At 45.5% G+C, this 26,734-nt stretch overlaps 1 protein-coding gene across 1 annotated transcript; it reads right to left on the reverse strand.

Annotated features, from left to right (window-relative positions):
* Positions 1-3: 3 nt before the first annotated feature.
* Positions 4-13,166, reverse strand: LOC125536153 (ATP-dependent DNA helicase SRS2-like protein At4g25120; the record flags this gene model as incomplete). Its single annotated transcript, XM_048699302.1, has 19 exons — positions 12,651-13,166; positions 12,227-12,403; positions 11,724-11,921; positions 11,326-11,562; positions 10,382-10,423; positions 10,123-10,286; positions 5,426-5,615; positions 4,066-4,122; positions 3,876-3,981; positions 3,667-3,800; positions 3,471-3,545; positions 3,248-3,373; positions 3,039-3,167; positions 2,880-2,963; positions 2,248-2,361; positions 2,050-2,150; positions 1,665-1,731; positions 898-948; positions 4-39 (listed from the first exon to the last, which is right to left on the reverse strand). Coding segments are annotated over exons 1-19 (2,499 nt in total), but the record flags the coding sequence as incomplete, so codon positions are not given.
* Between the last annotated feature and the right edge of the window lie 13,568 nt (positions 13,167-26,734).

Below are 26,734 nucleotides of genomic sequence, written 5' to 3' on the forward strand. Positions count from 1 at the left end.
ATCGTTATCAATAACTGCACGCTTTTCAAGGAGATATTGCTGCCAAAGAAATGAAAATTATTAAATTAACCATCATGAAAAGAATGAAATATGCACAAAGCATTGATGTAGATATTATAGGATCAGTAGGGACTAGAGACACACCAAATCAGCCTCAGTTTGGTAATAAGCATATATGCGATAAGGTAATGTGTGCCCAAACCATATATCAATTTCACAGCTTTCTACTGTAGATTTAATTTACAACAGGAAATTAGCATGATCTGATCGTAGAACACGTGGCAAACAATGATGTCAGATCCTACGTTATAGTTATATGTTTACAGTGAAAGCACATGACACTGTTCCAGCTGGCTGTTTCCCCCTATGAATAAGCTTGGATTAGGAGGGGTTTTTTTTTGCGAATCAGGATTAGGAGGTTACAATTGTGCCTAATTTAACCCCCCACCCCCACTCCCAGTTATTGCATACCATGAATTCTGCAGTAAACTAGAAGAATTCAAGATGATCAACAGGTGTGAGCACACAGTTCATGATTCCATTAGATGATAGGATCACATAAAGTCATGTACCAACTGCATGTACAAATTCACACCGATATGGAGTAACACTGTTGCTTCAAAAGCACTTTTTCTATTCACAGTGCTCCCAGATCATATTTAAAAACAAGGTTTAAATTGCAGTTTTCGCAGGAGGTCGCAAAAAAAACTAGTGAAAACAATCATCGATTTTAACACTAGAATATAAAAAATAATGAATATGCCTGGCAGATAGCATCTAGGGTTCAAAAAGCTATAGCACAGTTATAGCTAGCTATTTAAAAACTTGTAAAAAGGTGATAAAACACCAAAACAGAGAGTAAATCTTTTTGGATGCAATTGTAACAAGTAACTGAACCTGAGGTAGCATATTTCCTGCAGAAGAAATGACAGCTGAAACTGATTGTTCCTGAGACACAAAAATGAAGACAGCCAATTATCAGTAAGGCTTTGCTGCAGGTTTAGTGAGTTATGCTTTCGTCTATGTTAACATGTATCTATGAAAAGAATCAGACCATTATCAGAGCACAACACATACAAAGATATCTTTCATGAAATAGTACATTCAGATACATAGACTTGTGTTTTTCCCCAAAAAAAAGTGGTTGCTACCTCTTATGAACTTACGATGAGGGTTAATATTTGTAATTAAGAAGATGGCTACTATTTTAGAGGTGACCTTGATTAGTGTGGTTCTGCATTAGCAGTCAGTTAAAAAAGGATGTAGCTCTTGAGAAACTAACCACAAGATCAGTTGAAGTGTACCACTGCTGTGCAGAAGTTATAATTGTCCACTCTACATGGGGTAGTTATAAATAATGTTGTGCAGAAGTTTGCTCACTGCTGACTATCAACAGAGAACGCGATGCAAGTTTACTAAGTTATGGGTGATGTGCAGAAGTTATAACCCTCTTACCTGTAAATACTAAATACACAGGCAAAAGAACTAAGTTCTTGAAATTGATGGCACATGTTCATTCCATAGATGTTTACGTTTTTATAGGTCAGCTATTTCTTTACAGAAAATTTTGAAGATATGGAACATTGCAGATATATCGTAAACTGAGATGTATCCTATGTTATGAAGAAATGTACAGTACTGGGGAGTAAAATTTTGTTCAGTACCCTCTCAACAAATTTTGATAGGCTATACAAGGTCGATAAAACCTTACGCCCTTGAGTAATCTGGGTCCTGCAGCCAACAAAATGAGACACTCTGAATAAAGCAACATTTAGTAGATTCATGAGCATGGCATAACGATAAGGAAACTTACTGACAAAACAAAGTTTCCAAACTAAGAACAAAATGGAAATTATGTTATAAATAAGCAGCAGTTGTATAGCTCAAAGCACAAACAACATCGGTCCTACACACATTTAATGTACATATGCAATAATGGTGCCCATGTAAAAGATGGTATAAACAGTCTTCAATTAGCTTGAAATAACAATACTTGCGGTGAATTTATGGTGTCTAAGAACAGCAAGTTAACAGGGAGAATTGAACAACCTTTTGAAGGTCCCGGAGACCTTTGCACTGAAGATGTCAGTAGCAGCTGATATGAAGCTACACTTTCTAGCCAATGAAATCTTTTCCACATGATCTATAATCTGCAAATAAAATTGCAACAAATTATCAAATATATGGAAATTTTAAAAATGAAAAAAGGTATAACACGCAAAAGAAAGAGTCTGGTAACACTTGAACCTTCTTTTTTTCTTCCTTGTCACCAGGCAAAAGGGTCTTTAAGGCCTGACGCCATGGGCCATCATCACAACCAGGTAACGTGGTCCTAAGTATTGCCATAATAGCTTTGATGGCCTGGAATAATAGCATGGTAAAGCACTTAAGCCATGAGGCAATTGAGAGCACTTACAGGGTTGTTTACTTATTATTCCCAAGTAAATTATGAGTGCACTAAAGTGTGGTCATTCGTTTATTATTAAGTGGAACAAAGTTATGCAAAATTTGGTGATGCACAAAAAAAGATTTCGCATGATTGATTTCTCGAACAGTCTAGGTATGGCTGACGTTGACCAAACTCACATGTCTACAAAAAAATAAGTAAACAAAAACAAATAATGTTGTTAGCTTCATAGCATCAAGATCAAACAATAGCTTATGATTATAACATATATTTTCAGAAGGGTGCTTCCCTACTGGTTCCTTCCAAAGGCATTGAAAAATTAGCAATAGCTCGTTTGCAACCCATAAGAAATTTCCAAGATCCCAAATGTTACGCAACTAATGACTGTAGAGTTAACCGCACAGAAGAAAAGAGAAATAATGAGAAATTGCTACTTTGCAATGAGTCTCAAGATTAAACTAAATTGAACTACCTTTTTCCTGTAGAAAGCCACACCATGAACATTAAAGGGTATTTTCCTGTTGCGGAATGACACTTGGAATGCTTTGCCAGTTATCTGTGTATAAGAAAGTTAGACTGCAAGCATGACCAAATGTGCTTTTCTACAATGCAGGGTTCAAAAATTCTCAACCTGTCTTCGATATAGGACAGCAATTTTACCGAAGTCACGGCCTTCAGCTGAACTAGATGTAGTTTCAATGATTTTGTCAATGACAAATGCACATTGTGAATCTTCGCTATGGCACTCCTTAACAGTGATCTAAGTAATATTAAATCAATAAGCAACTGACAGGATGGAAGAACAAACAAAGCAGTTCAGTTGGGCTTCTATGAGTATACCTTACTTCCAGAAGGGTTGTCTGTCTCAGCAAGTTTATGATTACACCGTTTAGTGTTGTTGTGAATAAGAGCTGTTGCTGCTTCGACAATTGCCCGTGTAGAGCGGTAGTTCTTGTTCAACCTGATCTGCAGTCATCGGCAAGGCAAGCTACTTAACAGATATCATGAAGAAAATGTAACACCTAAGACAGTTAGAAAGTGCCCCCAGAGACGTCACAGTTACCTCTTTATGATTTGGAAAGTCTCTACGGAATGAATCAAAGCCAGAAACATCCGCACCATTGAAACTGAAGATGGACTGATACAAGAGAAAAAGAAGTTGAAAATAGTATATGTATGGCAGCTGAAAGCACCAATGGGCATCTAGAAACCATAAGTTCTAAAATTCTTGGATGATAAAGTGGACCAAATTTGCATACCTGATCATCATCACCAACTATGGTTATATGATTGTGAGAAGCTAGAAGCTTCAGAAGAAAATATTGCATAGCACTGGTATCCTGAAACTCATCAACCACTATTGCCTGCCATGTGTTCTGGCACTCTTTGTATACTGCATAGGCAAGACAGATATCTTATCAACAGCTCATCAAAGCAGGTGATATTGTGAGATAAGAAATGAAACTACCTTCTGGAAACTTCGTGAGAAGAGTTATGGATGAGTTGATAAAATCATGATAATCAAGAGCATTACAAGACACTAGTATTTCATTATAGTGCCGAAGAATCGAAGCCTACTCAAAATGTCACGAAGTAAAGGTCAATGTGATTATAGAACAAAGTGGATAACAATGATTTATACACAGAAGAGAGCTTACTCCTGTCAAATCGCCCTTCTTTTCATATTCTTCAGGAGTTTGTCCTGAAGATTTCGCCTGTAAATGAAGATGCAACATTTGGTAAATGGTAACAATAAAACCCAACTACACAAAAAGATCTGCTTAGTAACACAACCTCCTACACTATAGATACATGATTATTTTCCAGAAAGACTTCTTCATATTACTGACTCGCTCACAGTTTGGATCTAGTACAAATGTGATAGAGACTCTAGTAGTAAGCTCAAGAATTGTGTGAACCAAAATGCTTTGGACAAACAAAATCCATAGCCATGAGCCCATGACTACCCGTGAAGTGAGACATACCCATAGTTCAAAAGGCGCTAGGCATTTTGCTATCACCTATAGCCTAGGCGCACTTAAGACAGTTAGAAAGTGCATGCTTATGCTTATGCTTATGGCCACTGCCCTATGTTTTTAAGGCGACGCCTTACCGCCTTAGGGAGGGGGGGCGCTTTGGCGCCTAGGCGACGCCTAGGCAGGCGCTTTGGACGCCTAGGCGCCCAAAGCGGTCGATTTTCCAAAGCGGAGGGGGGGCGCTTCGACGCCTTGGCGTCGCCTTAGGGACGCTTTAAAAACATAGCCACTGCCTTGCACTTTTCTGGCCAAAGCGCATGCTTATGCGCAGATTAAGCGCTAGGCGTTTTGCTATCACCTAGAGCCTACGCGCACTTAAGCGCCTGCCTAGGTGTGCCTTTTTTAACTATGGACATATCCATTCACAACTAAGCTAAATGTGATCCAGTTTTAGCATGTGGTCACACCTATGGTTTTGTGAGGCACCTTCAAGGCTTCAAGCAGTATTATAGTTACCCAGAGTTTTCACATCATTTTTGGGATCTAGTAATTGTCAAAATTATTAATAAGACGTTTGTTGTTGTGTCCTAATTGATTGGTTCTAAAGTGATTCTTCAGAGTTAGTTTTTGTATGTCAAGTGTATTGTATAAAACCTTTGTATTTCTGTTTTCTACTATATGCAGAACTTTGTATACTTTATCTTGAATTAATTCAGGCGTCTCAACAAGACTAGGAATAATCCACTATATGCAGTAAGCCTTTAGAACAATGTCTGCACAGCATGCTGAAGCAGTTCCTTCAATATTATGCGCTGTCGATTGTGCAGAAGGTGGCAAGTAACAAACATATATACATATATAAGGAGAATCTGAACGACACTTTGGGTAGATTTAAAGTTATTGTTAGGCTTTACAATAATTTTGCAGGAGCAAAATGCTGTAGAGACTGCCCAATCCCTTCATAGAGCTGCAGGTGCACCAAAACAAAAAGGAAATAGAAACTATAAAATGATAGTGATGAATCTTCAGAAGTAGAAGGCACCTGTGTAACAAACTTCAACCACTTCTTAGCTTTGTCTTTAAAAGAATGTTTAATGTCTCCATCATACTGCTGCTTAACTGCATCTCCTAAACCATCACTTTTGCCATGCTCCAACAGGCGTTCTGCCTCAATAATGGCCCTCCTTTGTTGCCCATGGCCATATATTATGAATTCAGATGTGCGGCCTAGCCTTCAAACGAATGTTGTAGAAATATTAGTTTTCAAAATAAGGGACAAAATAAGCCAAGAACAAGTATCTAAAAGTTCACAACAACTTGTAGACTTAATAAACTGCAAGAAAGAGAATGTGTATTGAAATGAGAACATAAAACACAAACAAGAAAATTATCAGATCAGCAAATTGATATAGCATTGCACATACTTTTCCATTAACAACTTTGTGAGACATTAAATTACAGTTAGAGATGATTGTAAGAGGTTCGCTTGGAAGAGCAAGGCCGTGACTATCACGGACCCGGCGTTCTCCGCGAACACGATCACTGCCAAGGTTTCCACAGGCTCAGATGCCCCTTGGTGGATGACGGTGGTCTACAGAGCGCAGGATGATGCAGATAAAATCGTGTTTCTTCAGGAATTACGCAACGTCCGCAGCAATTGCCAGGGACCTTGGATGTAAACCTGATCATTCCACGGGCCAGGTTCGGGCCGGGCTTGGCAAAGCCCGATGAAAAAATCCCAAGCCCGAGCCCGGCCCCGCCCGGCCTGAAACACATGAACAATGGCGTTTTTAATTAAATTAATCATATTCGGGATATTATATTAGTTTATTATACCTATATTTCAAATAAAAATAATATATATAGCCATTTTGGGCTTATTTCAGACTTTCGGGCCGGGCTTCGGGCGAGAAACTGGAGCCCGAGCCCGGCCTGAATGTCGGGCTTCGGGTTCGGGCCTCTGGGCCGGGTTGTCCATGAATAGGTTTACTTGGATGCTTTGCGGGGATTTTAACCTAATTTACCACGACAAAGACAAGAATGATGGCAATCTGAATAGAAGCATGATGAGCAGATTCCGAAGGCTGATCAACGACCTCACGTTGAAGGAAATATATCTCAATGGTCGCCGGTACACATGGTCGAACGAGCAATCCCCTCCCCCACCCACCCACCGTGCACCTTGACAGGTGCTTTGCACTGCTGACTGGGAAGACGCCCATGCCGCTTGCCACCTTCGATGCCTCGCATCTGTGGTTTCTGAACCACAGCCCATTGCTGTTGGTTGTACCCCCGTACGGCCGTACCGGCTGCACATCAACGATTCCACTTTGAGGATCTATGGTTGCGCCTTGATAGTTTCCACGAGACGGTGGCTGCGGCCTAGAGCTCCATCGATGACGCCAACCCCTACCGCCATCTGATGATTTGATTGCAAGCCACGGCACGGAAGTTGACGAATTGGAGTTCCCGATCTGTCGGGAACAATAGGAACAAGATGGCCATCTCACACGAGCTCATCTCACGCTTTGACAAGGCTCAGGAAGACCGGATGTTGACGCTGCAAGAGGATCAGTTCCGTAAGCAGCTTAAGATTTCCTATCTTGGCTTGGCTTCTATGGAGTGCACATTCGCTCGACAACGCGCTCGATTCGCCAATCTGAAGGACGGCGACGTCAATACCGCCTTCTTCCACCGGCAATGCTCTTTCCGCCAGCTGAAGAACAGGATTTTTGGCCTCACTGTGGACGACCAGGTGATCACCGAGCACGAGAGCATGGCGAAAGCTGCCTTCGCGCAGTATGATGCGCTCCTGGGCACCGCCATCGACTGCGATTGCACAGTGGACTTGTTGGAGCTAATTGTGCCCAGTGACCTTGACGACCTCAACACTCCCTTCAACACCGAGGAGATTTGGGAGGCGATCAAGCGTCTGCCCGCGCTCAAGGCGATCGGGGCGACGGCTTCACCGCAGAGTTCCTGTGGGCCTGTTGGAGTATGGTGCGACAAGACTTTGTCGACGTCTTCCAACAGTTATATGAGATGAGAGGCCATGGCTGCCTCAACCGGGCGCTGATCACCCTGCTACCGAAGCACGCAGATGCGAACACACTAAAGACTAAACGACTACAAGCCAATAAGTCTTATCCACCTAGTGGCCAAGATCTTTGCCAGAGTCCTCTGACTATGCCTCACCCCAAAGTTGGATAGCCTTGTCAGCCGAAGCCAAAACACGTCCATCGCCGGTCAAAGTCTGCATGACAACTTCATTCTAGTCAAGCAATCGGCCCAGGTCCTTCACCAACCGGGTGCCCCACGAGTCTTGCTCCAATTAGACCTCCCGCCCGCCTTCGACTCCCTGGCTTGGCCCTTCCTCTTCGAGGTCCTTCACCAATATGGCTTTGGGAACAGACTTCTGGAGTGAATCCTATCCTCCTGTCGTCGGCGAGCACACGCGTCCTGATGAATGGCGAACCGGGCGCCCCTATCTGGCACCGCCGGGGGCTCTGCCAGCGTGATCGTCGTCGCGGGCACTCAATGTTGACACATTAGAATGGCTCACCAAGCGCGCGATCGACCTGGGAATCATGGCTCAACTGCACCCTAGACGTTCGATCCCCATGGTGTCTCTGTACGCTGATGACGTGGTACTTTTCTGCCATTGTTCGTCCAGCGACATCATTGCCAAAATTTGAAGTTCTTCGGCCGCGCCTCTGGCCTTATGGCGAATTACGCCAAGAGCTCCGCTGCATTGCGACACGGATGAGGCGACGGCTGCGATCCCGCAACTAGGTTGTCCTATTGTCGAGCTACCGATCACCTACCACGGGATCCCCCTCGCAATACGACGACCTACCACAGCCCAATTACATGCCTTTGTCGATGGGATCGTTGGGCGACTCCCTGCTTGGAAGGACGGACTGATGAACAAACCAGGGCGCCTCGCGTAGGTGAAATCTGTCCTGGGTACCATTCCTGAGCAGCAACTCCTCGCCTTCGTGCCGCCAAAGAAGACGCTTCGTCAAATCGAGAAGATTCAACCCAGCTTCTTGTGGGTTGGCCCCGTAGCTGCCAACGATGGCCTCTGCCACGTCAATTGGCACCGCATCTGCTGCCCCATCTCGCACGGAGGGTTAAGCATCCACGCCCTAGAGTGTGTTGGCCTCGCCCTGAGGCTCCGCTGGCTTTGGTTCTCGCACACCGATCATGAGCGCGCCTGGAGTGGCTTGGATCTGCAATCGTCTGCCAAGGAACGGGTGCTCTTCTTCTCCTCCACCACGATGACCATCGGAAACAGCTTAACTGCATTTTTCTGGAAGGACCACTGGATCAACTGGCAGTCAATAAGCGAGATGCCCCAGCCCTCTACAGCTGCATCCCCAAGCGCCGCCGCAAAGATTTGGACCATCACTGAAGGTTTACAAGGCCATAACTAGGCACGAGACATCCACAGGGCCCTCGGCATACACGAGATTGACCAGTATCTGCATGTCTGGCTGGCGATCAAGCACTTCTTGCTCTCGGACGCCCCCGACCAGCTTGTTTGGTAGTGGACGGCCACCAGCTCCTGCTACCTCGCCACCTTCCAGGGATCCACGACTTGCTTCTCGTGGAAACTCATTTGAAAAATTGGTCGCCGCTGCGTGTGAAGTTTTTCCACTGGTTAGCCAACCAAGATAGGTCGTGGACTGCTAATCGCCTCGCTCGACGTGGACTCCAGTACCAGCCCGGATGCCCACTCTGCGACCAGGCCACCGAGATGATGCATCACCTCCTCCTGGAGTGCCCCTTCGCCAGGCAGACTTGGCATGAGATCCTCGCCTAGCTCAGGATGACCACCGCAGGCCCAAATCAGGAAGAATCCCTCATGGACTGGTGGCTCCACGCCAAGTAGAACACGCCTACGCAGCCGCGCAAGGGTCTCACATCCATTGCCCTCCTGACACCGTGGATGATTTGGAAGCAGCACAACGAGTGCGTCTTCGATGGTGCCCAGCCTCTGGTTCATGACCTCGTCTCCAAGATCAAGGACGAAGTAGAGCAGTGGGCACGAGCTGGTGCCCATGGCCTTCGTGTCATCCTGCCGCCTGTTGAAGTGTATATGTGGATTGCCTAGCCCTTTCCATCAGTTCGAACTTTGTTGCGTTGGCTAGTGCATGAAGCATAACATGGTATCGGAGCTAAGGTCTTGGGTTCAAGTCCTGGCTTTCGCAGTTTATCCAAAAAAAAAATGTTGATGCCCCCCTTTGTCCACGTATAGGCCTCTTGAGTCATACCTCTGAGTCTATCCACGTGTTGACTTTCCGCGTCACACGTGAGAGGGGGTGATGAAGTGTATATGTGGACTGCCTGGCCCTTTCCATCAGTTCGGACTTTTGGTTGCGTTGGCTAGTGCATGAAGCTTAACACCGCCCACCTGGGATGTACACTAGTTTCCCTGTATTTTGTTTGAACTTGGCCTCTTAGGAGGATTGTAACCCAACTCTATCTTTTCAATGCAATGGAACACAAAGTTCCTTGGCGTTTTCTCGAAAAAAATGATTGTAAGAGGTAGTTTAACGCATCTCTGACATCTAGTTCATGGTTACTACTTAATACAGGTGAAAAGAGTCATCATAAGTAAATATTGACTCATAAGAAAAATAGAGGATAATATTATTTTAGCTTCATTTTTATACAGTTCTATCCCATTCAGTTACTTCATAATTAAGTCAATATCTGACAACAGAAAATACATACTTTTCAGCATGGGTCCTGCAAAGCTGCAAGCAGAAGGAGTGAAATGTGCTTATTATGATCTCTTTGGCAACTGCCTTCCCGACCACTGCCCCTATCCGGTCCCTCATTTCTGAGGCAGCAGCAGTTGTGAATGTCATAGCAAGGATGTTTGATGGTGGAATTCCCTGGTCGTACAATAAATGGAGAAATGTGACTGTGTGACCTTCAAATATCACAACATGCTAATTTTGTAGTGAACATATGAAAGAGCGCACCCTACCTCTTTGAGCAATGTGAGAACCCTGCCGACCATTGTAGAAGTCTTGAGTCATGCCAATTACAAAGAAAGTCAATATAGACAAAAGTGTGGAAATGATCACAAGATAAGAGGTCTATGGAGCAAAGTTAAAGAGTGCCATCTTATTAATTATTATATTGAAGTCACAGCATAATGAAACTGTGTGCAGGTAAGAGACAAAATTCAGACCGTTTTAAAAATGTAAATCCAAGGACTGCACTTGCATCATTTTCTTGAACACTACATTAGTGCGCCAGAAGTTCGCAAATACGATATAAAGTTACATAAACAGACAAACAAATAAGAGTGAAACATATGAGTAAATTGCTTTCGGTTCTTCTACAACTGTCCGGAAGGATATAGGCTACTGTCTTGGGAATAAATGGTGCAACCTTTGCGCAGAGTTTCTTCTACTACAATTGGTGCACATTTTTAGATGCGAGTTCGAGCAAAAATAATATTCATGGGATATATTTTACTTTGTAGGTAGGATTTCTGTCGTAATGGGACAGATGATGTTAGTTCTGATTTCATTTGGAATCAATAATTAATTGCATCAAAATATCAGCTATAACATCCTTGGGAAAATAATATCAGCTATAACATTCTTGGGAAAATAATATCAGTTATAAGAACAGAAGATATGAACTTATTAACTCATCTGATACTGATAATCTTATTCTTCTTAAATCATCTTAGTAAAAAAAAGGTAAATCACGAAGACAATTGGTCTCGGTGGACACAAGCAACAGAAATTATTGGTCTTAGTTGACTTTTTGGATATCAAATTTGGGAAAACCAATTTTGTGGAAAGAGTTGATCACATTATAATTATACATATTCCCTGTAATGAGAACTAAGATATTGTATCCAGAAACACGAAATGTATATTGTACAATTTATCCAAATTAAGACAAAAACTGTACCTTTCCACTTCCTGGACCTGCAACGATCATTAACGGAACAGCAACATCACTGCATGCAGCCTCCCTCTGCTTGTCGTTTAGGGAGTGCAAATACTCATAGTACTTCCTTGGGGCACACCCTTCATTTTCCTCCATTTCTAGTCCCATCTCCCCAGGCTCCTCCTTGCCCTTGGCAGCAGACATGGCAACCTGCCCCTCATGGATGACATCGACCTCCCCCAAGAGTGCATCAACAACCTTAATATCTCCAAGAGAAGAGTAATCAAATAAACTGGTTTAGTTATTTGGTTCCAGACCAAACCTACTCAATTCCTTCCAAGATTCAGGAAGCAAGAATTCCATCATGCCCCAAAACTATAGAACTTTCCCTTGTCTAAAGTTAAGAAGCAAAGTTATACCTCTCCTCCCGCCTCCGCAATGGAAATTACTGGAGGGAAATCAACACATAATGCTACTGAGCCATCTTCTACGTACATCTCGTCTATCTCATCCTGGTTGATCGCCGAAGATGCGACGTAGTGCTCCTGGTTCATCTCGGAAGATGCGACATGGTGCTCCTTGCTGATGGAATTGACTTCCCAGAAAGTGTCCTCCAACTGAATTTCTCTCAAAAGAAGACAACATGATAAGCTACTTTGCAATTTACCAGCTACCTAGTTCACTTCTAATTTCACAAAACCAACATTATTCTCTTAAGATTCTCAGTGTTAGGTAGGGGAAAACATGACTTAAAGGAAGTTACAAATGCTTTCCGATTTAAAGGAACCGGGTTCAAATTAGAACTAAAACCACGACAAGAATTATGGAAACGGAGGGAGTAGCACTTTGTAGAATTTTCCGAAGTTTCCTCACCAGATCAATGAAAGCAAAAGGCACACATGCCCCATGGATATTCACATACCTTAACACAGTCATCTGCGATGGATATAGCAGGAAGAAGCGAATCATCACCACAGGACAGCACCGAGCTTTCCACTTCCACCATCTCCTTCAGCTCCTCATCCTGGCTCTTGGCAGCACGCTGAGCATCACACTCCTCAAAAATGGCATACGCCTCCGTCCAGAATGCGTCCTCAAGCTAAATTCAATCCAAAAGAGAGAATAATGAAGTGAGCGCTTTATTGAAATTACCACCTAGGCAATCCTAATTAATCAGGATAACACATCAAGAACAGATTATCCTCGGATTGAGTCAGCATTTCCTTTCGTCGGTTCTTATCTCTCCCTAACAAATCAACCTTTTGCATAAACGAATTTGGATATGCCTTGGCTCTCCCTATTCTATTTCCAATTTCAAAACAACTTAGAAGGGACCAAAGGTATACCGTTCCGCACACTGGTCCGGCGTGGGTTGCTGCCGCCACAACGACTGGCCCTCGCTCCACCGTCAAATCTTTCTCCCTGCCCTTATCCTTCCCGGCCATGGACCGCGAGTGCTCCTCGCAGATGGCGTCCACCTCAAGCAAGAACGCCTCGTCCATGTCGTCGTCCTCTAGAAGGAACCCGCAAGACTTGGGCACCTTGGGGAGGGGAGTGATGTACCCGTAATCGATGCCCTCCACGCCGCCTGCGGATCCGGGCTGCTGCAGGGCGTTGCCCGTGACATCGGCGAGCGGCCGGCGGGGCGGCGGGCATGGAGACTGCAGCGGCCGCTTGCAAGGGAGCAGTCGGGAGGGGTTGGAAGAGCTGCCGTAGTGGGGCGGAGCAGGATAAATGTTTTCCTTCCAGCGCGACATGGACCCGTCGAGATCGCCGGCGGCGAGGGTTTAGGTATTTGGGGCGGCGGTGTGGGCGGGATGAGGTGGGGTTTTTTTCTTCATTTCGATTCGAAAGAGAGCGCGGTTTTGGGGTTTTTTATTTCCTAAATTCTAAAAAGTGCACGCGCGCTTTTTGGTCGTCCCGAGCGGCCGGCTGGCCACTCGATTCCGCCAACCCACGCTATCTGACAAGATCAGTCTATCTCTCTCTTCGTCGCACAACACACCCACTCCACATACGACTCGTCTCTCCCGACACGCCTCCCTCTCTCTTATCTCTCTCACTATCCCCAAGGATCTAGATCGGAGGGTGCTCGTTGGTCTTTCCCTCAACGCGGCCACCAGAAGCGCCCCATCAGTTGGCCACCAAGAGCCCCGCACTAGCCAGCCAACACACTCCACCGGCTCATCAGAGGAGGGGAGGACCAGCCCGCGTGGCTCTGCCCGAAGGTCCTCGTCGTACCACCACCACGACGGTTGGCTTGGCCGCACCACCACCAGACCAGTCCACCATGGCATCCCGTCGATGCAGAGGCCAAGATTTTGCTAGATTCAGAGACGGCGACGGTTGGTCCTGTGCTGCGCCTCTTGTTCTCGTGTTGGATTCAATCTGTACGAGCGCACTCCTTTTGATTATGTAACTGTGCTCCTCTTGTTTTACATGAAGAAAGGAGGAGACAAATTCACGACTGAGTAGGAGATTGTTTCCTTCTGAATGTACAGACGGCCGAATCAATGAACATTTTCGGTCCTACGGTGATGAAAATGGAACTGAATACATTTTCCCTATGAATCAATGACTTTCATTTTTTGTTGGCATCTATAGTAGTTTTAGTTGCACAGATAGTCATTCCTAATTGGATATAATTATTGAGAAGTTATACACACAATGATTATTTTTTGTTGGCATCTATAGTAATTTTAGTTGCACAGATAGTCATTTGAGATCTCTAGTCATTTTCAGTTGGATACAATCATTGGAAAGTTGCACACATGACTATCAATTTTTGTTGACATTTATAATAGTTCTAGTTGTACATATAGTCATTCTCAGTTGGATACAATCATTGAAAAGGTGCACAAACGGCGATACTAAGTTGGCTGACCTGGCAGTGGAGTTGCACACTCCTGTCCACATAGTCGCAGATGCACGACCACGGAGTTGCACACTGTCGCCGGTATAGTAGCACACACATGGTCGTGGAGTTACATTCTCTTTTCCTGGTGCGGTAACAACCGACGACAGGCGAAGGCGAGGTTGCAGCCCGCGACGGCGGAGTCGAGAGGCAGCAACCGGTGATGTCAAGCACATCTATGGGTACGACGTGAAGTGCATCTCTGTTTTTTTCATTTTCATTTTTGTAACGCCCCAGATATACTTTCCTAATTTGTACTCCAACTCTTGCCGTTTCCGGCGTTAAGTTATATTTATTTCTCGGGTTCGGGTCTTTGTCTCTGTGTGTTGTTTTTCTTTTTCGTGCATCTCTTATCATGTCATCTCGTGCATTGCATTTGCATACAAATTCATCTCATGCATTCGAGCATTTTCCCCGTTGTCCGTTTTGCATTCCGGCGCTTCGTTCTCCTCCGGTGGCCATTTCTAGCTTTCTTTCGTGTGTGGGGATTAAACATTTCCGGATTGGACCGGGACTTGCCAAGCGGCCTTGGTTTACTACCGGTAGACCGCCTGTCAAGTTTCGTGTCATTTGGACTTCGTTTGATGCTCCAACGGTTAACCGAGGGACCGAAAAGGCCTCGTGTGTGTTGCAGCCCAACACCCCCCAAACTTGGCCCAAAACCCACCAAACTCAGCTCCATGTCCTAGATCGTTCGATCATGATCGCGTGGGCGAAAACCGCACCTCATTTGGACTCTCCTAACTCCCTCTATGCCTATTTAAACACCCCCCATTTCGGATCTCGTCTTCCTCCCCGTCCTCCTCGAAAAAAAAAACCCAGAACATCTCCCCGCACCGACGGACACGTCCGCCCCAGCCGGACGCGTCCGCCGCCGCGCCCTCGCCCAACCACCGCGTGCCACGTGGCGCCGCCGCCGCGGGCCGGGGGGCCCGGATCCGGCCCCCGCGACCCGGCTCCTCCACGCGCGCCCCGCCGCCTCCTTCCTCCACGCGCGCCGCCGCCTCTTCGGGCTCCGGCGACCGGAGCCGCCGTCGCCGCCACGGGTCATCTCCGGCGAGCCCGAGGCCGGCCGCCGCCCGCACCTCCTCGCCGGCGCGCGGGCCGCCACCGCCGCCACCGGCCTCCCCCGACCTTCCCGGCGCCGCCCCGGCCTCTCCCCGCTGCTCCGGCCGCCTCCACCGGCTCCGGCGAGCCGTCTCCGGCGAACTCGCGCGGGTGCTACAGTGCTGCTACAGTAACCGCCAGATCTGGAAACCCTAGATCCGGTTGACTTTCCCTCTCCCCCTTATTTTTTTTCGTGCTATCTTTGACTGCTCGTATCTCCGCAACCGTAGCTCCGTTTTGGGCGTATGATATATCAAAATCTTCGCCTCGACATGTACATCATTTTATTCCATTGCATCATTTGCATTTGAGGTCATCTTGATGCCCAAAATGCTGTTAGAAGGAGGCTTCGTGAGTTAAATTGCAGATCCGTTAGTTCATCATGCACTTTTGTCATTTTTGCCATGTTTAATTCGTGCGTGATATGCCTGTGCCCCTTTGGGATGAATTGTTAAGCATTTTGTCTCCTTTCTAGAGGTGCCACCCATGCATTTTTAGGATGTGTGTGTTGTCTTGTGCAAGCTTGCGAAGAGAGGTACCTGAGATTGCTGATTTCAGGGACTTAGTGATTTTCACTAAGTCTGGGATATTTTAGTTCATGATGCTATATGTCCTGCTTGTTTCCTAGTGATCCGTGCCTCTTTTGAGGATGATCAGTAAGGGAGTTTTGATATTTATGTTATGCTATATCCATCCATGTCCTTATTTGCATATATGGAGTGCTCTAGGTTGACTCAATCGAGCTCAACTTTTGCTTCGTTGTTAATCTGGGCAGATCGTCAACTCATTTGCGATTTTGCCGGCGTTGTTGTAGTTGATCCGTGCATGCTATGCCATTGTTCTTGCCATTTCTAGCTTGTATTTTGTGCCTTCTTAATGGATGAATGCTTGCCTTGCTGTGACTTGCACCATGGTGAGTGCATCGAGCTCGTTTACATGCCTTCGTGGGTTATATTTCAGCATGTCTCAGTTTTCACTAAGTCTGAAAACTGATTGTGTTTTATGCTATGTTCGTGTGCCCGTTAATATATTTTGTGAACCCTTTTGGCCCCAGGTCACTTTGGGTCTTTTGTTAAGCTTGTTGATTAGCTCCATGCCATGTTCTTACTTGTCATGTTCAGGTCATTTATCATGTTGTTTTACTGCTCCGAAGAGAGCATCGTGATCTGAAATTTCAGGCTAGCGTTAATTTCACCAAGTCTGGAATCTGTTTTGCATATTCATTTTTGCCATGCTTGTTTGAACCTCTTAATGGATGAATTTGCCTATGGCTCAGTGCTAGTGTTTTGTTAACCATCTTGTGTACATCACTGCCATGTATTTTGTTTTCATGTTTGGTGGCTGTAGCATGTTCATTTCGTTGCATTTAGGAGCCTACTTGCTGTATATCGCAGATCGGTTCGTTTCGTAAAACGCTCGCCATTTCGAAACCGTAGCTCCGATTCCAATGATCTTTATATCGTTTTCAAGCGATTTCATCCCCTCTATCCAGTGGCACCCTTGGAATTCCAAGTTGAGGCCAGGTTCATGCATTTCCTGTCATATCTTGCATTTTGCATCCCGCATCGCATCCCGCATAGCATGTCATCATTTCATCATATTGCTTGGTCTTGCACGTGGTTGATTGTATCCTTGTTGCTTGTTTGTCTTGTTGGGTAGAGCCGGGAGACGAGTTCGCTACCGAGGAGCCCGTTGAGTTTGCTTGTGAGGATCCAGTCAACTTTGACAACTGTGTAGGCAAGATGATCATACCCTCGAAATCACTACTATCTTTGCTATGCTAGTTTGCTCGCTCTTTTGCTTTGCCACTGCTACGATGCCTACCACTTGCTTGTCAGCCTCCCAATTGCATGATTGAACCTCTAACCTACCATTGTCCTAGCAAACCGTTGATTGGCTATGTTACCGCTTTGCTCAGCCCTTCTTATAGCGTTGTTAGTTGCAGGTGAAGATTGGAGCCGTTCCTTGTTGGAACATTTATTTACTTGTTGGGATATCACTATATTACTATGTTATCTTAACGCATCTATATACTTGGTAAAGGGTGGAAGGCTCGGCCTCTCGCCTAGTGTTTTGTTCCACTCTTGCCGCCCTAGTTTCCGTCATATCGGTGTTATGTTCCCGGATTTTGCGTTCCTTACGCGGTTGGGTTATAATGGGAACCCCTTGATATTTCGCCTTGATTAAAGCTTTTCCAGCAATGCCCAACCTTGGTTTTACCATTTGCCACCTACCCTTTTCTTTCCCTTGGGTTCTGCAGACCCAAGGGTCATCGTATTTTAGCCCCTCACGGGCCAGTGCTCCCTCTGAGCGTTGGTCCGAACTGAGCTGCCTGCGGGGCCACCTCGGGGAAACTTGAGGGTTGGTTTTACTCGTAGCTAGTCTCATCTGAGTGTGCCCTGAGAAAGAGATATGTGCAGCTCCTATCGGGATTTGTCGGCACATTCGGGCGGTGTTGCTGGTCTTGTTTTAACCTGTCGAATTGTCTTGTTGTACCGGGTTACCGAGTCTGATCGGTGTGTCTCGGGTGGAGGTCTATTCCTTCGTTGACCGTGAGAGCTTGTCATGGGCTAAGTTGGGACTCCCCTGCAGGGATTGAACTTTCGAAAGCCGTGCCCGCGGTTATGGGCAGATGGGAATTTGTTAATGTCCGGTTGTAGATAACTTAAACCTTAATTAATTAAAATGAATCAATCGCGTGTGTTGCCGTGATGGCCTCTTCTCGGCGGAGTCCGGGAAATGGACACGGAGTTGGAGTTATGCTTGCGCAGGTTGTTCCTCTAGTTTCTCGCTCGCGCCTTGCCTCCTCTTCTCGCTCTCTTTTGCGGATAAGTTAGCCACCACATATGCTAGTCGCTTGCTGCAGCTCCACATATACTTGCCTTATCCTTCATATAAGCTTAAATAGTTTTGATCGCGAGGGTGCGAGATTGCTGAGTCCTTGTGGCTCACAAATACTATAATTCCAGATGCAGGTCCAGGTGATTCCGCTCCAGGTGACGAGTACGAGCTCAAGTGGGAGTTCGACGAGGACTCTCAGCGTTATTATGTTTCCTTTCCCGATGATCAGTAGTGGTGCCTAGTTGGGGTTCGATTCAGGGCCTTGTCGCATGTTGGGTTCTTTTCCATTTTGGCGCCGTAGTCGGGCCATGAGTGTTTGTTTGATGGATGTTATTTATGTACTCTGATGTGACGTGGCGAGTGTAAGCCAACTATGTTATCTCCCCCTTTTATTATGTATTACATGGGATGTTGTAATGATTGCCTGACTTGCGACATTGCTTTCAATGCGGTTATGTCTCTAAGTCGTGCCTCGACACGTGGGAGCTATAGCCGCATCGAGGGCGTTACAATTTTTCAGTTGCACACGCTCACACGCCAGTTGGCTACATCTGCAGGATAGTTGCACGTTGTAGACCGTATAGTTGGCAGGAGACAGTGTACAGTGAGGAAGTCATAGATCTAGCTGTGCCAACCCCATACATTATCTTGCCAACTTCAGAGTACAAACTGCCAAGCAAACCTGATACAGTCCCAACTCAAGATCTTAGCATAACATCTAGCAAAGTACCAACAGACAAAGGCTCAGTGCCAACTACAGGAGCCATTGTGGCAACTCCAGTAGCCACTGTGCCAACTCTAGCATCCAGTGAGCCAGCTGCAGGTCGAAATGTGCCAACTCTAGCAACCACTGTGCCAACTCCAGCATCCAGTGAGCCAACTGCAGGTCCAATTGTGCCAACTCCGGCAGCCACTGTGCCACCCCTAGCAGCTATTGAGCCAACTGCAGGTTCAAATGTGCCAACTCGAGCAACTTCTGAGCCAACTGCAGGTCTACTTGTGCCAACTGCAAGACCTTTTGTTGCTAACTATCAGTGGTATTGGGCAACCTGTCCAACCTCCTTTGCCAACAACTCAAAAAGGCACAATGTTTGATCATCAAAACAAACTCACCAAGAAGGAAGTCTACATGAATCTATGCTTTTTTTAAAGATGACAAAGCCATGGGTAAACAAGGTCTGGAGGGGAGGTGAAGGGGGAGTTAAAGAGGAAGAAATTCAATGGATCCTCACTTTTCCCTCCTCCCTGTTGTTGTGGTTGCACAGTTGTGTCTGCAGATGGCTCACTTGCTGGTGGAGTTGGCACAGCAGGTGATACAGTTGGTTCATTTGGACCTGCAGCTGGCTCACTTGGTGCTGCAGTTGCCACAATAGTGGCTGGGTTTGCTGGTTTGCTGCTTGGGATGCTGACATACTTGCCATGTTTTTTGCACATCTTTTTTGTTGCACATAATTTTTGCACACAGTGTGGCTATATTTTGGCTGCTGGAGCTGATTTAGTTGCATGAAAGCAGCTTCAATTTGCCTATGTTTTGTTTGCACACAACTGTTGTGGATATATTTTCTGTCTACTTTTTTTCCACACAGTGTGCCCATAGTTGGCTGCTGGAATTGCTGTAGTTGCACGAAAGCAGATAACTGGTTGCACAGATTGTGTGCAAACTACAGCTACATTTTCCTCCTCTCCTTTTTTGCCTTTTAAGGCTTTTTCTGATCTTCTTCCTGCTCCCAAGATCTCTTTCCTCTCTTCTCTTCTGTTCTTTGTTCTTTGGAGCCGCCATGACTTTTTCATGGCGATGGAGATTTTCACCCTGGTGGGATCTTCCCTTTTCGTGGGGAAGAAGATGCCATGGGGCAGATAGCTTGATCAGAGGCAGTTATAGAAGGGGTGGGGTCGCGCTGCACGTGATTCCCACGGCCAGCTGGCGTGCGCGGGACCTTGTGGTTGCTAGCGACGATTTCGCGGGACGCGACTAGCCACTTTCCTTTTAAGGACGAAGGGGGGCCAGGTGGTTTCCTTTTTGGTCAGCCGCTCCCTATCCATCCCAGGCGGCCGTGCGCCCACTAGACGCACCCTTTTTATTTACCTTTTTGACAACGCAAAGAGAATGTGTTAATCTACTACCTCTATAAAAGGAAGAGAGGGCGAAGAACCAAACAATCAGATCCATCCATCAATAAAATCTAATGATCCTTAATCCTCCTATGTTTGATGCAACAAACACGCCAATCAAGCCACTAATCCTCCATCGCTATAATCACGAAAACAAACCGCTCTGCAGAACGCGCACCCCCGCACGACCTTTCCCACTCTCCTCCCAACGGCCGAGCGCTGCCTCCCCCCTCCCCCCTCCCGCGCGTCCCCTGCCCGTCGGACGGGGAGATTGGATCTTTTGCCCCACTTTACTTGGGCATTAGATGATTTGCCCCATTTTACATAGGATTAGATCATTTGCCCCACTTTTCATTTTTCTTTTGATGATTTGCCCTTTTCAATTACTGTAATCATTTTTTATTTTGTATCCCTTTTTTCTCCATGCGAAAACACACAATTGCCCCTGTGGCTAATTTACAATTTGACACCGCTGTTGGACTGACACTAAGTTGCATCGACGAGCTCACTGTTCCCCAGTTCAACGCATTTCCTCTGTTCTTCTTTACTCATACCAGAGGAGGCCGACCACGGCACCTTGGCCCCCATCTTGGCAGCAGCAGCCCGGCGCGGCAGCTCCCGCAGATGGTCGGCCGGCGCCGGCGGCTCCCGGGGCTCCCGCTGCGGCTCCTCGGCCTGGGGCGGCGGCTCCGGCCGCAGCTCGGCGGACCGGCGATTCCCGGGGCTCACGCCGCAGCTCGGCGGACCAGCGGGTTCCGTGGCTCTCGCTGCAGCTCCTCGGCCCGGGACGGCGGCTCCCGTTGCAGCTCGGCGGCCCGCCGCGGCGGCTCCCGCTCCAGCTCGGCGAACGGGCGGATTCCAGGGCTCCAGCTGCAGCTCGGCAGATGGTGCGCTCGTTGCTGGTAAAAACTACCTTCTTCCAATGATTAATGGATTTACAGTTTTGGATGTGTGTCAGCTCGTTGGTCGGTAATAGCTATGGCTGGACGACAGTGTTGATAGTACTAATTACCCTAGCAGCTGGTACTGCTTCAATCATGGAGCTTGGGTTACATTATATAAAATTCCTTTGTTGTTAAGTACTCCTCCAGATGCTCATACTTTAATTGTATCACACTTCAAAATATATATGCTCATCTTTGCTGGATTCTACTTTAGTCACTGGTCAGAGATCTTATATATGATGTGCATCCCTGGCATAGCATTCGTTGGAAATTGGCAGCATATAACATCTTCATAGGAAAAAAAATTAGAACTACAACATATGTTCACTAGCACATGGAATTGAGAGAATATATCACACTGAAATCACGAACTGATGCCACAAAAAGGTTTGCTTGGTTCAAGCGACAGATAAATTAATCCGAGTTTACATCAAAGAAAAGTTATTTTTTTACCGAGCCTATATATATCTTTGAAATTGTACAGATTGTCAACACCTCTACGAATTTAAAAATAGAATGAATGCACTAACATGATGAGCTCTCCTCTTCGGGTCAATTTTTTCTTGCATGCCGTAGAGCGTGAAGGGAAGTGAGAAGTAGGTGATGCTGTAGAATTAACAGTACTTGTCCCACATGGCTGTGATGCATCGTCTCCAGCTATGGCCATAGCAAGCCTCCTGCATGTTTACACACCAATGTTATAAAAGTAGGAATTTTTCTTTTGCATGAATCAAATGTGCTTATGACAAATATAAACAGGTACCTCCTTGTGATAGGCCCAGGGCTGTTATGAAGGCTGGGAGGCAGTGTGATTGTTGTTGTGCGTGTGTAGGTGTCGCAACAACAGCTGGAGCGAGCTCGCGAGCAGACACGTCACTAGAAAGTTCAAGTCACACCGGATGTTTAGAAATGGTATAATAGTACTAATTTTGATACTAATATAAAGGAGATATTAGTGCATGGTTTACCTCTCTTTAGCTTCATTTTTTTGCAAGTTGCTTTCCTGTGCCCCAATATCCCACATTCTTTGCACCTATTTCTGCTGCCAAATCTCTTCTTTTCTTTTTCCTTCTCTTTGTCACCTCCTTCTTGGTCATTTGTTTTGCCATTATCGTCTTTTTTCTTCCGTTTGCTGCCACCACCGTCTTCAAGCAACTTTTGATTCTCTGCTTTCCTCCGTCTCCCAACAGAGCTTTTTAAATCTGGTGGCACCATCTCAAAATCTAGAGTAACCTGAGGCCATTGAGACTTGTCTCGTGATTGGTTCAATCTCTCCAGCATAGGCAGCCGAAACCTACTCACGGAGTAGTACTCATGTACATATGGTTCAAAGTTACATCTGCGTCTCTATAAGGAATGCAAGTGCATGCTCACAGGGTTTTCCAGTGTGTTGCCATTCTAGGCAAGTGCACTCACGGCTGCCTATCTTCACAACATGCCTAAGATTATTCTTGCTAGTGTCCTTGACCTCACAACTTTCTCCGGTTGATCTTCCAACAACCAAATGGTCAAGTTGCCTAGTTCTATTATTTATTTGTTGAATGATGGCAGGCAACATCTTTCCCTGGAGCATTTCCCCAATTCTTCTCCTTCTATAAACAAGTATCATAATTTTCTCTCTTATTGCATCGGCTAGCTCATCCATGGGCAGCTCCTTTGTTCCTTTGATCCACTATTGAAGCACTCAGCTAGATTATTGTGAATGTAATCACATTTTATTTCTGTGTTGAAGTCACATCTCATCCACTTTAAGTTATGATAGGTACACAAGTAGGTACTCACTGCAGGTTCAGCTTCAAATATCTTGCCCATATGATAGTTAAATGTTTCCAGACGGTAAGCCTTGGCTGCTGGTCACATGCGACCAAGAACATCTCCATGGAAAAAAAATTTAAGTTTGCCATCAGATGCCTCAAGCATTCTCTTTGCTCAGCTTGGGGAAACACAATTTTAACTGCATTCTCTAACCCTTTGCATGCATCAGTACAAACAGCTAGAGTTTGAAGATGTCCTATTGCCCTATGCAGTTGTTGCATAAACCAAATCCAGTTACCCTCGGTCTCCGTACCAAAGAAACCAATGCTAAAGGAAACATCCAATTTTGTCCATCTAGTGCTGTACATGCTGCTAATTGACCATTCCACTTTCCAGTCAAAAATGTGGAGTCTATACTGACATATGGTCTACAACCAGCCAAGAAGCCATCAATGCACGGCTTAAGTGCCATAAAAAATCTGCGGAAATGCACTTCACCTCCTTCCCTCTTGACATCAACCTCGACAATGCTACCAGAGATCTTTTATCAATCTCAGCTTTGAATTCAATAATGACTGAAAGCTTTTTCCCCAGGTCCATATAAACTATTCTTGGCCCTTTCTTTTCCCTTGTAACAGTATGATACCCAATAGTACATTTGTACTCGCTGTAGCTTTTTTCGGAGCTCCGCTGGCACCAATGTTTGGTTCAGTTTGAAGATACCCATTGCCTTTTCTGCCACCCATGCTTGGTCTGCCATGCTTGTAATCACTCTAGCGGTTGATGAACACTTATGAGGCTTTACTATCTTGTTAACCTGCACAATACCAACCATTAGGTGCAAGTAATTTATAAAAATTGTCTCAACATAAAAAATGATTAATGTTAGATAAGTTTATACCCTGATTGTTTTGCCATCTTCTATCGTTCTAGCAATTATACGCCAAGGACATGCATTTCCTTTACAGTGACCCACAAATCTAGTAGTGTCACTATCCTTGGTCTTGATGTCAAACTTGCCTCTAATAGCAAATGTTCTCATGAGCATCCTAAACTCGTTCATTGAACGAAACAAAGATCCTTCCTCTATCACAGGATGTTCCTTATCATACCAAAAGTGATCCTCTTCAGGCATATGGTCAGGCACAGGAAGAGCCGCATCAGCAAGTAAATCCTCATCAATATCAGCCACACATGCATCAACATCTGCAATGGAGGCTTTCATAGCTGCTTCAGATACAATTTTCCGATGCTCAGGTTCATCATTGATGCCAAGCACCGAGCACATGTTCTCTTCTGTTATAGGAACATCAATTTCTTCATCATTCATTGGTGCTATCTCAATCTTGGACCAATCAACACTTCCTTCCATAGTTGATACATATGTATCATTGCTAGCCACCGGCCGAGACCTACTTGGAGAACAAAAGATTTTCAGTTATGGAGGGGACATAAGGGCATCATCTAACTGTCATTTTGTTATGTTAGGAAACAATTAACAAATTGTTTAATATTCATTTTCCAGTAAAACTAAGTGTATGCCCATGTCATTGGATTCATGATCCTCGTAGAAGTATTCATCCACATGGTTTAAAGATTTGGATAATTTCAGAACTTTATACTCCTGAATCCTGATAATTATGTTTCCATCATATTGTTGTAGTTGCAGGGTTACTACAAGTGTAGCAGCGTTAGGGGCTGCCTAGCGAGGAGATGCCAAGAGGTTTAAACCCTGGATCCGTGTGGCACTGTGTGTGTGTTTGGCGTGGGGTGGGAGGAAGGGGAGATAATATACTGACCAATCTGGAGCAGATCGTGGTGATCCATGGACGCAACAGTCGCCTCCCTGTCCGGCAGTCTGTGGGATCGTCTCAGTTGTCATCTGTGTGAAGCCTCGCTGTGCAGGGGTCGTCGGAGTTGATGGCTTGGGGGCCGGCGGTGGATCCGCCTCTCCACTAGCCATGAACACCACGACACAACAAAATCAATCTATGATTTGTTAGTAGTTGGTTCCGTTGGATAAAGCCATATAAAGAAACTAATGTGATTTGTTCCCTGTTAATTAGTTGCTTCGGTTGGATACAGGCTTGTAAAGAAAAAAGATTTGTACAGTGTCAAATTGTAAATTAGCCACAGGGGCAATTGTGTCTTTTCACATGGAGAAAAAAGGGATACAAAATAAAAAATGATTACAGTAATTGAAAAGGGCAAATCATCAAAAGAAAAATGAAAAGTGGGGCAAATGATCTAATCCTATGTAAAATGGGGCAAATCATCTAATGCCCAAGTAAAGTGGGGCAAAAGATCCAACCGTCGGACGTCGGTCCGCGACCACCCCGGCCAGCCCCGCGCGCTGCCCCCCCTCTGCCGCCAGCCGCCGGTCTGCCACCGCCCTGGCCGGCCCCGCACCGTCCCCCACCGCCCAGCTTGGCCTCCATCGCCGCAACCACCAGTCTTCTTCTGCTTCCCCGCGGACAAACGTGGGCATGAGCAGAGCAGGCCCCCGCTGGTCTTCTTCTGCTGCCCCAAGAACGCGGGAGCGCCCCCTGCCGCCGCTGCCCAACGCCGGTCAGCCTCTGCTGACACACGGAAGGACGTCAGCGCGGTGTGGCGGCTGCCCTCCTCTGCTGCCCAACGCTGCCCCAACGGACGGCCACGACCTTATCTGACTACGGAGAAACCAGTAAGTTTCCATTAGATTGATTGAAGTGTAGATTGATACAAAACTATACTGAATAGTGAGGTACCCAGCATATGGTCCATTTTATGTTCCATACACAAGAGAATTTGATCGTTTTAGCGCATCATTATCTACATACACCACAATGGAGGATGTTACAAAGTCTACCCTGTACTTATGATTCAGTTTATGTTCCATACACAAGAGAATCTGATGCTTGTGCTTATTTACTTTCTTTGGTCGTTTTACTGCATCATGATCTGCATACGTCGCAGTGGAGGATGTTACAAAGTCTACATTGTACTTTTTCCAATGACCAAATGTGAACTGATTCTCATTCTTTTATATACATGATCCTTCCACACAACTAACATTGCCGCAGTTAAACAACGTTATTCTGAAAGGGTTAGACTCTGATTATATCATTAAAAGGTGAATTATCATGATCCAAATCAATGCCAAGCTCAGCACTAGACGGGTTACAGTCTGATTATTGACTATTTAATCTCTTCATATGATAATTGTATTGTGTAACTCGAATTACCTTTTCAGTGCTCCCACAAATCCATTCTACCACGACTCACTCCTCAATTGGCATCAAAATTACTACACAATAGCTCCTAAACTTTCTGTACATGATTTCAATCATCCACTAATATACGAAATTCAGGCAATCTCAATACTAATATTTTATATCTTCTTTTTTGGCCTCTTCCCTATCAACTCATACTTTATTTCTACATGTTCAGAATGTTGCCATTCATCAGCAATTGCTGCACCTAAGGTCCTTTCAGTCACATTTTCAGGTTTACTTCATCGCTTGAGAGTTTGTACTTTGTGGTCGGTGGTGGAGAGGTGTAGCAAGAGGTCTCTCTCAAGCTGTGGGAGAACGAGTCTGCAGAGACGACGTTGAATTTTATCAAGGCGGCTTCATTTTGTTTTGAACTATCCAAGAGAGACAAGGTTGCTTCATTTGCAAGCTCAAAACTCTTTATGATTGTATTATGCTTCTCTACCCAGTTCACTGAAAATATGAACCAATGCAATTGGTTGTTGGTGTTTGATCCCATTAGTAGT

The sequence above is a fragment of the Triticum urartu genome, chromosome 2 (genome assembly GCF_003073215.2).
Source record: "Triticum urartu cultivar G1812 chromosome 2, Tu2.1, whole genome shotgun sequence".
Lineage (NCBI taxonomy): Eukaryota > Viridiplantae > Streptophyta > Magnoliopsida > Poales > Poaceae > Triticum > Triticum urartu.